Genomic DNA, 12800 nt, shown 5'->3' on the forward strand with positions numbered 1-12800 from the left:
TTGATGGTTGTTTTGTGTTAATATTCATTTACTAATAATTTTGGGTTCTGTCTGAGCTTTCCAGATGATTTTTTTTTTAATTTTTTTTTTCAACGTTTATTTATTTTTGGGACAGAGAGAGACAGAGCATGAACGGGGGAGGGGCAGAGAGAGAGGGAGACACAGAATCGGAAACAGGCTCCAGGCTCTGAGCCATCAGCCCAGAGCCCGACGCGGGGCTCGAACTCACGGGCCGCGAGATCGTGACCTGGCTGAAGTCGGACGCTTAACCGACTGCGCCACCCAGGCGCACCTCCAGATGATTTTTTTACTTCATTTTATTTCTAACCTAGAAATGATAAAATCTCGGTATGTAGAAACATTCAACCATTAACTGTACAGAGGGAATCAATTCTGTGAATTTTGAAATCAGAGATATAAGCAAATGATTTACTCTTTAAACATAAAAAAAAACCTCAGTGATTTAAATTTATGTTGAAAGTTCAAAGTACTGCTAGCCGTTAAAATCATGTCATTCAGTATGCAGAAAAAATATTTATCACGAAGGGAGGGAAACATCCCTTATATTTCTTTGTGCTCATGCTGGGAAGACTTTTTTGTTAACTCAACAAAAATTTCTTGAAGGCAAAGGCAATGATTATAGGCAATGAGGCATATTTTTTAAATGTTTTTATTTATTTTTGAGACAGAAAGAGGGCATGAGCAGGGGAGGGGCAGAGAGAGAGAGGGAGACACAGAATCTGAAGCAGGCTCCAGGCCTCTGGGCTGTCTGCACAGAGCCTGACACGGGGCTCGAACTCACGGAGTGTGAGATCGTGACCTGAGCCGAAGTCGGATGCTTAACTGACTGAGCCACCCAGGCGCCCCTGCAATGAGGCATCTTAAGTACTTTTTTAAAATATAAAAGTTAAGAAAAAAAAAAAAAAAGGTATCCTTATGGAAGGACTACTTGAATTGCTCCTGACTTTATTTTTTTTATTTTTTATTTATTTTTTTTAATTTTTTTTTTCAACGTTTATTTATTTTTGGGACAGAGAGAGACAGAGCATGAACGGGGGAGGGGCAGAGAGAGAGGGAGACACAGAATCGGAAACAGGCTCCAGGCTCCGAGCCATCAGCCCAGAGCCCGACGCGGGGCTCGAACTGACGGACCGGAAGATCGTGACCTGGCTGAAGTCGGACGCTTAACCGACTGCGCCACCCAGGCGCCCCGCTCCTGACTTTAAACCAGAACTAGAAACAAATTGAGCAATTACTTGAAGCTGTTTCAGGGTACCCTCAGGGTAGTCACAGATGGGTGCAGGGAACATTGTTTCCACCTCATACTTACCAGCAGACAAGTTTTACAAAGTACTATTAGAGACCTATTCATGGAAGGGAATAACTCTCCCCTTGGGGATATATTTAACCATGATGATAGTATAGTTGAGTCATTCTGCTTTCAATAATTTATGCAAAATTTAGTAGGTGATATCATCCTAGAAATCCCTAATGTTTGCTCATCTAACACCAGCTAATAATTACATACTGTTATATTCAAATTTTATTTTGGGGGGCAGGAACATTTATAATCATGATGCCACTAAAATGCAGCCTTTATTATGAAGAAATGTCACTGCATACAAAATATTTCAGAATTTTTCACAAAGAAATACACAGATTATAAAATTTTTGTTAAAAGATACTTTCCCACTCAAAATAATATGACTGAAATGCATCTAAAATGTTTCTTTTGGGGCGCCTGGGTGGCGCAGTCGGTTAAGCGTCCGACTTCAGCCAGGTCACGATCTCGCGGTCCGTGAGTTCGAGCCCCGCGTCGGGCTCTGGGCTGATGGCCCGGAGCCTGGAGCCTGCTTCCGATTCTGTGTCTCCCTCTCTCTCTGACCCTCCCCCGTTCATGCTCTGTCTCTCTCTGTCTCAAAAATAAATAAAAAAACGTTAAAAAAAATTTTAAAAATAAAAAAAAAATAAAAAATAAAATGTTTCTTTTAAGTTTATGTTAGGGAGTAAATGCAGAAACAATACTAAAAACACAAAGTACTAACGAGATAACCCTGTTTTCATCTTCAATGTTAATAACATTCAGTGCTTTTGTTTTATGTGAATTTCTACGCCATTGCCCAAAGTACACACAGAGTTATAATAACAGTTGTATTACTCTAGGAGATGCCTTTGTAATTCAGCCTTAAGTTTTCAGAGAAGTCATCAGACATGGCGAATTTCCAATAATTGCAATAAGGGACACAGCTCAAAACCCCCAAATCCTCTGAAGATTTATGCTACAGGCTAATCATGTGCCTTCCATGCCTCTTGACTCTGTCTTTGAGGTGTGGTGGGACTTCAGTATATATCCAGCACTGATATTTAATGGAAAGATACTAGGATTTGGAGTAAGAGTGCCTGGATTGGAATCTTCCTCTTGCCCTTCACCAGCTGTGTTGTCTTTAAATTATCTCATTAGGGGCGCCTGGGTGGCTCAGTCGGTTAAGCGGCCGACTTTGGCTCAGGTCATGATCTCGCAGTCCCTGAGTTCTAGCCCCGCGTCAGGCTCTGTGCTGACAGCTCAGAGCCTGGAGCCTGCTTCAGATTCTGTGTCTCCCTGTCTCTGACCCTCCCCTGTTCATGCTCTGTCTCTCCCTGTCTCAAAAATAAATAAATGTTAAAAAAAATTTCAATTATCTCATTAATCAGTGGCCTTGAGAATTAGGGACAACTTGTATAAATCACTTAGCTTACTTGGTATTCATTCCTGGAACGGTTTCATTATTGTAGTTGTTGCTGTTGTTGCGGTTTCCAGACATCTAAAATTCTTTTCAGAATTTACATTTAAAATATATATTCAAAGTACTACAAAAATTAAATGGGACACCTCGCTGGCTCAGCTGGTTAAGCAAATGACTCCTGGTTTCAGGTCAGGTCATGATCTCGTGGTTTGTGGGTTCAAGCCCCAAATCAGGCTCTGCACTGTCAATGTGGAGCCTGCTTAGGATTCTCTCTCTCTTTCCCTCTCTGCCTCTCCCCTGCTCTCTGTCTCTCTCTCTCTCTCTCAAAATAAATAAATAAACTTAAAAAATTAAATAAAGGATATTTCCTCTTATATTCTATACAGTCCTTAGAGAATTCTGGATTCCAAAAAGACACCTACAGAGGATGTATTAATAGGGTGTTTCAGTAAGTGTTCTCGCCTCTCAATACACATGTGCTAATGTTTGTTGTTAATCTTAAAATAACATTGTATAATTATCATAACTATCTGGAAACAATCTTCTGTTATAAAGGAGGGTCCTCACATACTTCTTAATAAGGAAAGTCACCAGAAATACCTACCACACAATGATTTAACTGTGACTGTACTACTTCCTGTTCCACGCTCTTTGTTTCCAACGCAGGCAAATGCATCTTCACTTCATCTAAAATCATCTTACTTTCCTGTAGACGCTGCTCAAAATTGGCTGGCTTCTGGAATAACCGAAACTTCAAGGAAACATCTTGCAACTTTTTCTGGAAAGACAATGTAAGAAAGCATCCCTATAGTTTCACATTCCAAACAACAGGCAGCCATACTTTTGTTAATAGATTTTTCTTTATCCCTAAAGATAAAAAAAAGTTAAAAAAAAAAAAAAAACTAAAGCAATTCTTTTCTACCTTTCCAGCAGAAACAATACATATATTTGAATTCAGTAGTTGTTCTTAACGTGGTACTAAATAAAGCGTAATTTATTAATTTTATCTTTAAAATGGAAACCCCCCCAAATCTGTATTATTTACATATCATATTATAGTTTTCAAATAATGCCCTCAATCCTAATTTTGCTAATAATCAAACTGTCTAATACAGAGTATGTTTTAATACCCAACTAAAACCATTTCCTTAGTTTATGCAATAATATGTACCTGGGCCACATCGATTTGGGACAGCACCCTTTGGGCAGCCTCCTTTCCCTGGTAATGTTTCTTCATTTCTTCTAAACTGATCTCATGACTTGTCAAATCTGATTGGATTTTCTGTTGGAAGGAAAGCATTATGAGTCAGCGTGCTTTGCAGGTTATTGCAAAGAATAACACTTTCGAAGAAGATGAAATTCTGAAACTCTCTTAAACCACTATTACAATGTAGCCTCTTATAAAAAAACACTATTTTTTTTTACTTACCAAACATTATCAAAAATGAAATGGCTTACTTTTCTCCTATTTGGGTTATTAGGAAAAGAAATTATCCTTTGGAATCAGCAATAATGAATAGCTATTTCAGATATTTTCAGTAGGAAATAACAGTTTCCATCTAATATTTAAAACTGATATTCATTTATCTTGGAATTTACACTCAAATCTGACCAAAGACAAAATATTATGTGCACACACACACACACACACACACACATATTCATATGTATGTGTGTATGTGTATATATGTATGAATATAAATATATATGTATATATATATATACGTGTGTGTGTGCGCGCATGTGTATGTATATGTATGTATGTATATAAACTGTAACAGGGATAAGATATAATGAAAGATTTGCATGTGGACAATATTCCTTAATAGTGATCTTTATTCAGTCATGTTGTGCCACATTTCAGTTAAATTTCAGGGAAATTATGGATTTAGGAAAGTGAAGTTAAATCCTTTAATTGGCCTTGCTTTCTGTCTGATAAATACTTAAAAGCTTCTTAAAAAGACTCATTTGTAAAATTTAAGTAAGTATAAAAATTGCTGTATTTTCTATATTAAATAGACATTTTTTAAATTTTTTAACGTTTATTTATTTTTGAGACAGAGACAGAGCATGAATGGGGGAGGGTCAGAGAGAGAGAGAGACACAGAATCTGAAACAGGCTCCAGGCTCTGAGCGGTCAGCACAGAGCCCGACGTGGGGCTCGAACTCACGGACCGCAAGATCATGACCTGAGCGGATGTCGGATGCTTAACTGACTGAGCCACCCAGGCGCCCCTTAAATAGACATTTTTGAGTGAGTTCTATTCAAACGTATGTCTGTATTTGACTTGTACACTTTCGAGCCTGCCACAGGACTGGGACCAGTTCTGTAGTGTGCAGAGGCTCAAACAATAAATTCATTCATTTCTCTCTGCCAGAAAGAGCAAAAATCAGGAAGTGGTCAAATTATTCTAATTTAAATTTTGGTTGCTGTCAGATTATCACAAGTTAGAAAAGAAACTGATTAACTTATACCACAGTGCCCATAAAATTTTCATGAAAACAATTTGCATAATGCATATTAGTCTCACCTAATTATACCAGTTGGAGTCAATTCTAGTACATATTACTAGAAAATAACAACAGTGTGATTAGAAGTTAGTTACCACAGAGAACTACAACCCAGCCATGAGTAGTGAGAATTATCCTAAGCAAATGGGTTAAGGGGTGAAGGAGTTACTTAGGATATAAGGCTATAAATGTACATATATACCTTAATATTATTTCTTAGCATATTGATTCTAACCATCATAGAGACAAAGTAATTATGGATTACTTACATAATTAGAATTCTGGCATCAAATAATTAAGAGCCAAGATTCATGCAAATACTTTTTTTTTACTATAAATATATGTATATATATGTTTATATAAATATAAATGTGTGTGTGTGTGTATATATGTGTGTGTATATATATATATATATATATATATATATATATATATATATATCTTCATTGGTTGAATTACTCCCTTATATAAGACAAAGCAGCATGTACTATTCTCTAGAAACCACAAAATTTGGGATTAGGGATCCATATAAGTACATAATGATAAATAGCTCCTGCAAGGAACCAAAACACAGGATCTAGTCCCTTCCTGAGACAAATTTTATTCTTTTACTTTGCTGCCATGAGACATCCCTGTAAACCTATGACAGACTTCTTTCCCTCATGTTTGTTTTTGCTTCAGTTAACTCAGTTTTGCCAGTTTTACCTAAATGTTCTAAATAGTATATTGGATAAGCAAGGAGACAGACGTTTTAAGAACAAAAGCATTCCCAACTGAAGGAAAACAAGTTACTCAGATGAGGCAACAAATGGCATGAAGAGGTTGGGAAAATAAAATAATAGACAGAGAATGAATGCACAGTGGTAGAAATATAAATGCAAAGCAGGTGGGAATGAGGTAATATATAACCTCATGTCCTAAATGAAAAACTCCAGGTTTTCAATATGAAGAGAAAGTTTAAAATTTTACAGTGATCAGAATCACAGATAATAATAGGTTTACTTACAGTTAGTCTAATAACTAAGGAAACCCAAAATAAGAGAATGCTATTATAAATTCGATAGTATTTTGAAGTGAATTTGGATTTTATAAATCATTTTATATATATACATATACACACACACACACACATACACACATACACACACACACACACATACATATAGCCACATGTTTGTTTGTTTTTTTTTTTTCAAAAGAGCAGTGTACCCCTGTATTGTCTGTATTTATTTTAGTGCACTCCAACTTAGAGGGACATAGAGATAGGGCCAGGAGAGAACCATGGAAATAGGAATTTAAGGGGTGTGCAGAAAAAGAGAAGAACCACAGGAGAGAAGGAAGATTACAAGAGAAGAAGAGGAACGATCAGGAAAGAGAAAGGGTACCACTTCCATCAAGTGATGTGAGAGTTTTAGGAATGAGGGAGAAATCAACAATGTCAATTTTGAGACATGTCAAATGAGAGAAGTACTAACAAGCATACACTAGCTGGTCAGTGAGCACTGCAGCTAGAACAGTCAGTGGTCAGAGCAGAAATTAGGTTGTCAAAGGCTGAAGCCTGATTCAAGACCAGGAAACCCTCATCTAAAAATAGTTTAAATTATTTTTGAGGAATTTTATCTCTCCACATAATGTAATGTGGTGAATGACACTCAAACACATATTAAAGCTATGTGAAAGGAGCCAAGGGTTGAGAGAGTTGTCTTGTAACTATTATTATTATTATTATTATTATTATTATTATTCAAATCCAAGTTAGTTAACATGTCGTATAATAATGGTTTCAGGAGTAGAAACCAGTGATTCATCACTTACATATGACATCCAGAGCTCATCTCAACAAGTGCCCTTCTTAATGCCCACCACCCATTTAACCATCCCCCACACACTACCCCCCAGCAACCCTCAGTTTGTTCTCTGTATTTAAGAGTCTCTTACGGTTTGCCTCCATTTATGTTTTTCTCTTTATTTCTTTCCCTTCTCCTATGTTCATCTGTTGTGTTTCTTAAATTCCATATGTGAGTGAAATCATGTATTTGTTTTTCTCTGACTTATTTAAATAAGATGATAAGTGATTGGAAAAACCATGTGGGAAGCAAGAGGGATTAGAGAGCAAAGATCAATAATCAATGCAAAATACTGACAGAAAGAGGTGGTGCCACTTTTTCAGAAGCCAAAGGTAAGGCATAAAGATCATTTTGGATGTAGAAGGGCAGAAAGGACTTCTTACTTGATGCTCTCTGGAAATCAGAACAGAATAGAGTAAGAAGTTTGGATTTAAATTTCAGGGCTCTGATTCGCCACTAAGTACTAAACCTTCCTGAGGCTTAATTTTCTCATCTATAAGCTGAAGATGATGATAATAAGCCAGTAAAGAAGCATTATCAGTAGTCCTGGGAAAACTCGGTTTGCAGCAGACAACTACATTGGTTTTAGTGAAAAGATCAGATGTTATAAGGCATGTAAAAACACCTGTTCGAGTTTGTGCAAATAGTCACTCACAAATGTGTCATCACGTATCATTTATTTATGAAGAAGAGCTTCTTTTGGTGTCCAGGGAGGAAGGGAGAGAATGGGTGGAGGAAAAGTCTAAAGGAAAGTGACGGAAGTTGCAAAGTCATTGTGCAAACTGGGAATGGCAACTGAGGAGACAAAAAGAAGATACTCAAAGAGAGCAGAGGACCCAAATTATACATCTGCAACACCATGTATCCACATTTTTTAAACTCTTCCATTTGTTCAGCCCTCAAGGTATATATAGTGAGGAAAAAATGAATTATACACATATTCCCCTAACCTTTTAAACTAGAGGGGTAAGAGAAGAGCACTGAAGGAAATCATCATCATCACCACAAAAGCAGCTATCTGTGAGCTTCTGTACCAACAGTTCACATACATTCATTTAATCGCCTAATGAAACTAAGATATAAGTACGCGTCACCCTCATTTACAAATGAGGGTAGAAACGCTGACTTGTGCAAGGTAACATACCTAGAAGTAGCAGACGGTGTCCTTTAAACAACTAGCCTTCCTCTTCAATTATGATTCAAAAATAAATGTGTCATCCACATGGACATTTGTCACACCAGACAGATATTTCATCTCATGTGTGCACTCATCTCATTAATGGCATTTAGTTTATGAATTCAAGAAACAAGCACTACATCTAGTCAATTCCACAGAGTGAGAACAAAACTAATGTCTCTATTCTTAAGGATTTTATGTTCTAGGAAGACAGAACATAGAGATACAAGTAAATTACAAAGCAGACATACAAGGAATAGGTTTAAAAAAAAAAAGCCCTCACGCTATGTGATAAAAGAGAAGGGGCAATTCTTATTTTTACTAAAGAATCAGGTAAAATTTTAACACATTGGCATAATTTAAATTGCACATGGCTGCGAAGGGGTTTTGGAGGGGTAGAGAATAAGAATACGGGATCTCATTTCAGGCTATGCTAATGATGCTACCAAAGACTGTGTTTGGAATATGCAGAGTGTATATACTTCATTTCATGGAAGGAAAAACTAGACGTGGGTAGAGCAATAATTACTTTGGAAAGGAGGAATTCGTGTGAAGCTACTGAACCTTAAGTTGCAGGGGCCCTCCTTTACAAAAGGCCCTTCTATAACTCACCAATAATTTTCTATTTCTCATTAGTATATACTTTTTTTCTGAAATACTGCCCCCCTCAAAGCTGCCTCTAGTCAGCCTGGCATTACAAAACAAAGCCAAGATGATGTAAGTGATCACTAAGACACAGATCTTCTGCTGATAAATTCCACATTTTCCCAAATAAGCCACACTGCTGTCAGGACTCATAAACTATAGGAACAACACTGTCTTACAGAAACACAATCCAAAACGTAAGCTTTATTTGTCACCAGGGTATGTGAAGGAACAAGTCACATGTCAGCAAAGTTTGACAATTGAGAACCCAAGGCAAAGCATTACACAGACTTTTGGAATATTCATATTTATGACAAGCTCTTAGACAGAGAGTTGAGAAGCTGAATTTCTGTATTCTTAGAAAGATCACCACCATTAAAATCATTAAAACTGAGAAACTGAGATTTTATTATAATTTATAGGTAAAATTCTTCCTAGAAAAATTCTCCCATCTATAAGTATTGTTCTAATAGGATGAGAGATCAAAATTTCTTTATCGATTAAGTGGGTAATGCATGAAAAAATCCCAGTGAGTAAATATGTTTTGGAAATTAAGGATAAACATTTGTCTGTACCACAGAATATCTCAGAATATTTCGTATATTAACATACACTGCGGTACCATAAGGAATACAGTTCTTTGCTGAAATTATCCTGAAATGATCCTTTTGCTTTTGTTGTCAGACAATATCACACAAGTAGCTTTGGGGAAAGCTCCCTAATATATTTAGTGAATATATTCAATAACAACAATTCAATTCATTACTAAAATTATAAAATAAGGGTGGATATATATTTCCAATCAATTCTACTTAGGGAAGATGGCATAACATGCAACGCACTTTTATGTAGTGAGCTAGCACCTTTACAAATTAAATCCACAATTCTTACTTTCAAGTGGTAATTCATTTTTAGTTTGTACTTTGGATATCATTCACTACCTCCTTTATTTAACCTCATCAGATTAGTATTCTGGAACCACGTAATTAAAAACTGCTTATCACTTTAGGGCAAGTTTATTATGAAGTAGATACATGATTTGTTTAAATAACAGCTTATCATGGAAACTTCCAGGCAGACTGGACAATGTCCTATTTAAAAACTCTTTTATTTTTCTATCAATCAATCTTTTAATTTTTCATATTTCAAGTTTTTATTTGAATTCCAGTTAGTTCGGGGCACCTGGGTGGCTTAGTTGGTTAAAGGTCCAACTTCAGCTTGGGTCATGATCTCACCGTTCAGTTTGCAAGTTCGAACCCCCGCAACGGGCTCTCTGCTGTCAGCACAGAGCCTGCTTCAGATCCTCCGTCTCCCCCTCTCTCTGTCCCTCCCTCACTCACGCTCTCTCTCTCTCCTTCTCAAAAAAAATTTTTTTTAATAAATAAACAAATAAATAAATTCCAGCTAGTTAACTTACAGTGTAATATTGGTATGAGGAGTACAATTCAGTGATTCGTCACTTCCATACAACACCACTGTTCATCCCAAGTGCCCTCCATAATCCCCACCACCTATTTAACCTATCCCCCCACCCACCTCCCCTCCGGCAAACTGCAGTTTGTTCTCTATAGTTAAGAGAGTGCTTTATGGTTTGCCTCTCCCTTCCAATAAAAAAGACAAATACTACATCATCTTTCCTGACATTATGATCAGACAATGAAAAAATAATACTATAGAAGCAAACACTGAAAATGGAAAATTTAATGCAAAGGAAAATGATTTCCATACTTGGCTCCCAGATGTGTAAGATCTGCTCAAGATTTAAAAGCTGTATAATTTGAGTTCTATTTTCACGTAAGATCTACATCTACCAGGATATGGATGAAAACTGAAGAAAACAACCAAACTGATGTTGTGAATTCATCAGCTTGGCTTTATATAAATTCAGTAATTCTCCACAAAAGTAAAAGGAAGTGAAGTAGCAAATCAGGGATACTGTTTTAGAACACCCTTGTATGGCCTAATAGGATTTCTCGGGCCAATAACTTTCAGGATGGCTGGATTTTTCCTTTTCATAAGGTGAAGTAACATAAAGCAAATTATGACATCAGGTCATTACCAAAAACAGACATGTGGTAATCCTGCCGTTATGTTTATAACTAGCCCTATACAGTGAAAGTAGAAAACAACAATGCAAATAGAAATAACCAATGTTTCACTAAAGAAGGGAAAGGGTAAATTATACAACTAAAAACTAATCAAACTTTAAAGACATTTCCAGTATAGCACTTTACCATTAACTGAGAAGAGAGCAGGGCTTTTCCCCATGATTTACCTCATCAGACCATTCTCATATATCAAAATAATGACAGAAAATGGCAAGCGAAATTAAGCTGCAGCTGTCTAAAGCATTTAATGGAATAAAGGAAATTTTTCTATCAAATGATTACTGGAGCTTTTGTGATGTCAAATAAAGAAAATGATCCCAGAGAAAATAACTAAAATATTTTGGAAAGAAAAAGATTGGAAGGTGTCATGTTGAGATGATTAATGGAGAAATGTTAACACCATTAGATTAGTAATTTTAAAACAAATCACAATTCCGAAATTGCACCCTTGAGAAGGGGAAATAGCCACATATAATACAGACTCACAAAATTAAAGGAAAAAAAATGTACTAAAAGAGCTTGGATTAGTTGTACTTTCAAACCAGTAGGGAGCAAGGGAAAAAGTGTACTAATTATGGTAGTGGGAAAATTATTTTGAAAAGTTTTAGACTATACTATACAGTATTTCAGTCAAATACAAAGGAAAGAAGAAATTCACACAGCTTTTTAGCACTGCTTGTAAAAAGATCCTGTGAATTCATTAGACGAGTTAGAAAGCGTGTTACCTATAAATTTTGTCAGATGGCGCAGTTTTGACTTTTCTCAGAAATATGCAGCAGGCCAAAGAGCTTGTTACACTCTAACAACTTAATTAGAGGCTCTTTGCAGGTCTGCGTGGCATGGTGGAACCCTCAATACATATTTGTTAAGTTCAATATATACATAAATGTAATTGTGTATACACACACATACCTAATGTGTGTGTGCACACTTATGCCATAATGGCAAACATTTATTTTTATTTTTATTTTTTTCATGTTTATTTTTGAGACAGAAAGAGACAGAGTATGAGTGGGGGAGAGGCAGAGAGAGAGGGAGAAACAGAATAGGCAAACATTTTATTTTATTATTTTTTGAATGTTTATTTTTGAGACAGAGAGAGACAGAGCACGAGCAGGGGAGGGGCAGAGAGAGAGGGAGACACAGAATCTGAAGCAGGCTCCAGGCTCTGAGCTGTCAGCACAGAGCCCGACACGGGGCTTGAACCCACAAACCGTAAGCTCATGATCTGAGCCAAAGTCAGACACTCAAACAACTGAGCCACCCAGGTGCTCCAGTAATGGCAAACATTTTAATATCACTGAGATAAATTTAGCTATTAACTTAGTTCAATTGTAAGTACTTTGTGGAGCTCTATGTTAAGAAATTTAAGAAAATGGCTGACAACCATTTTCTTCCACCTCTCTCCTACTACTCTGATAGGAAGGGGAAAGGAGTGGTATGAAGAGAACATTCCATTTGAATGGGTTCAAAACATTTTGCTTGACATAGGAGTCATGTGGCATAGTGACAAATTTCTGGAAAAGCAGGTTTCTGTGTTTGTTAAATTTTGCTTAAGCTTTTCAAATATAAAAGGTCGACCATAAACCTCTGGAAGAGAAAAACAACATGCAAATTTTTCTAAGTAAATTTGAGAACCTTTTAAAACCCAAAACTTGAATACTCGTGGAGTGATCATTCCTTACAATACACCTGAGAAATAATGCTGGTCATAGTTATAATAATGGCAATGGCAATAGAACAGTCCGTTATAAATATACATTTTCAAGCAATTATGGTTACTTTTCAA

The 12800-nt window shown here is 36.5% G+C and overlaps 1 protein-coding gene across 11 annotated transcripts in view; it reads right to left on the minus strand.

Moving 5' to 3' along the window:
- The window catches only part of DMD (dystrophin), a 2127700-nt gene that overhangs the window by 1230302 nt on the left and 884598 nt on the right, over nucleotides 1-12800 (minus strand). For all 11 annotated transcript variants that reach the window (XM_045472664.1, XM_045472669.1, XM_045472671.1 and 8 more), the window contains 2 exons: nucleotides 3895-4005; nucleotides 3328-3501 (listed from right to left, as the gene is read on the minus strand). In XM_045472664.1, the coding sequence (XP_045328620.1) occupies nucleotides 3328-3501; nucleotides 3895-4005 (285 nt within the window). The remainder of the gene's footprint in view (nucleotides 1-3327; nucleotides 3502-3894; nucleotides 4006-12800) is intronic.

Source organism: Leopardus geoffroyi, chromosome X (assembly GCF_018350155.1).
Source record: "Leopardus geoffroyi isolate Oge1 chromosome X, O.geoffroyi_Oge1_pat1.0, whole genome shotgun sequence".
In the NCBI taxonomy this organism is placed as follows: domain Eukaryota; kingdom Metazoa; phylum Chordata; class Mammalia; order Carnivora; family Felidae; genus Leopardus; species Leopardus geoffroyi.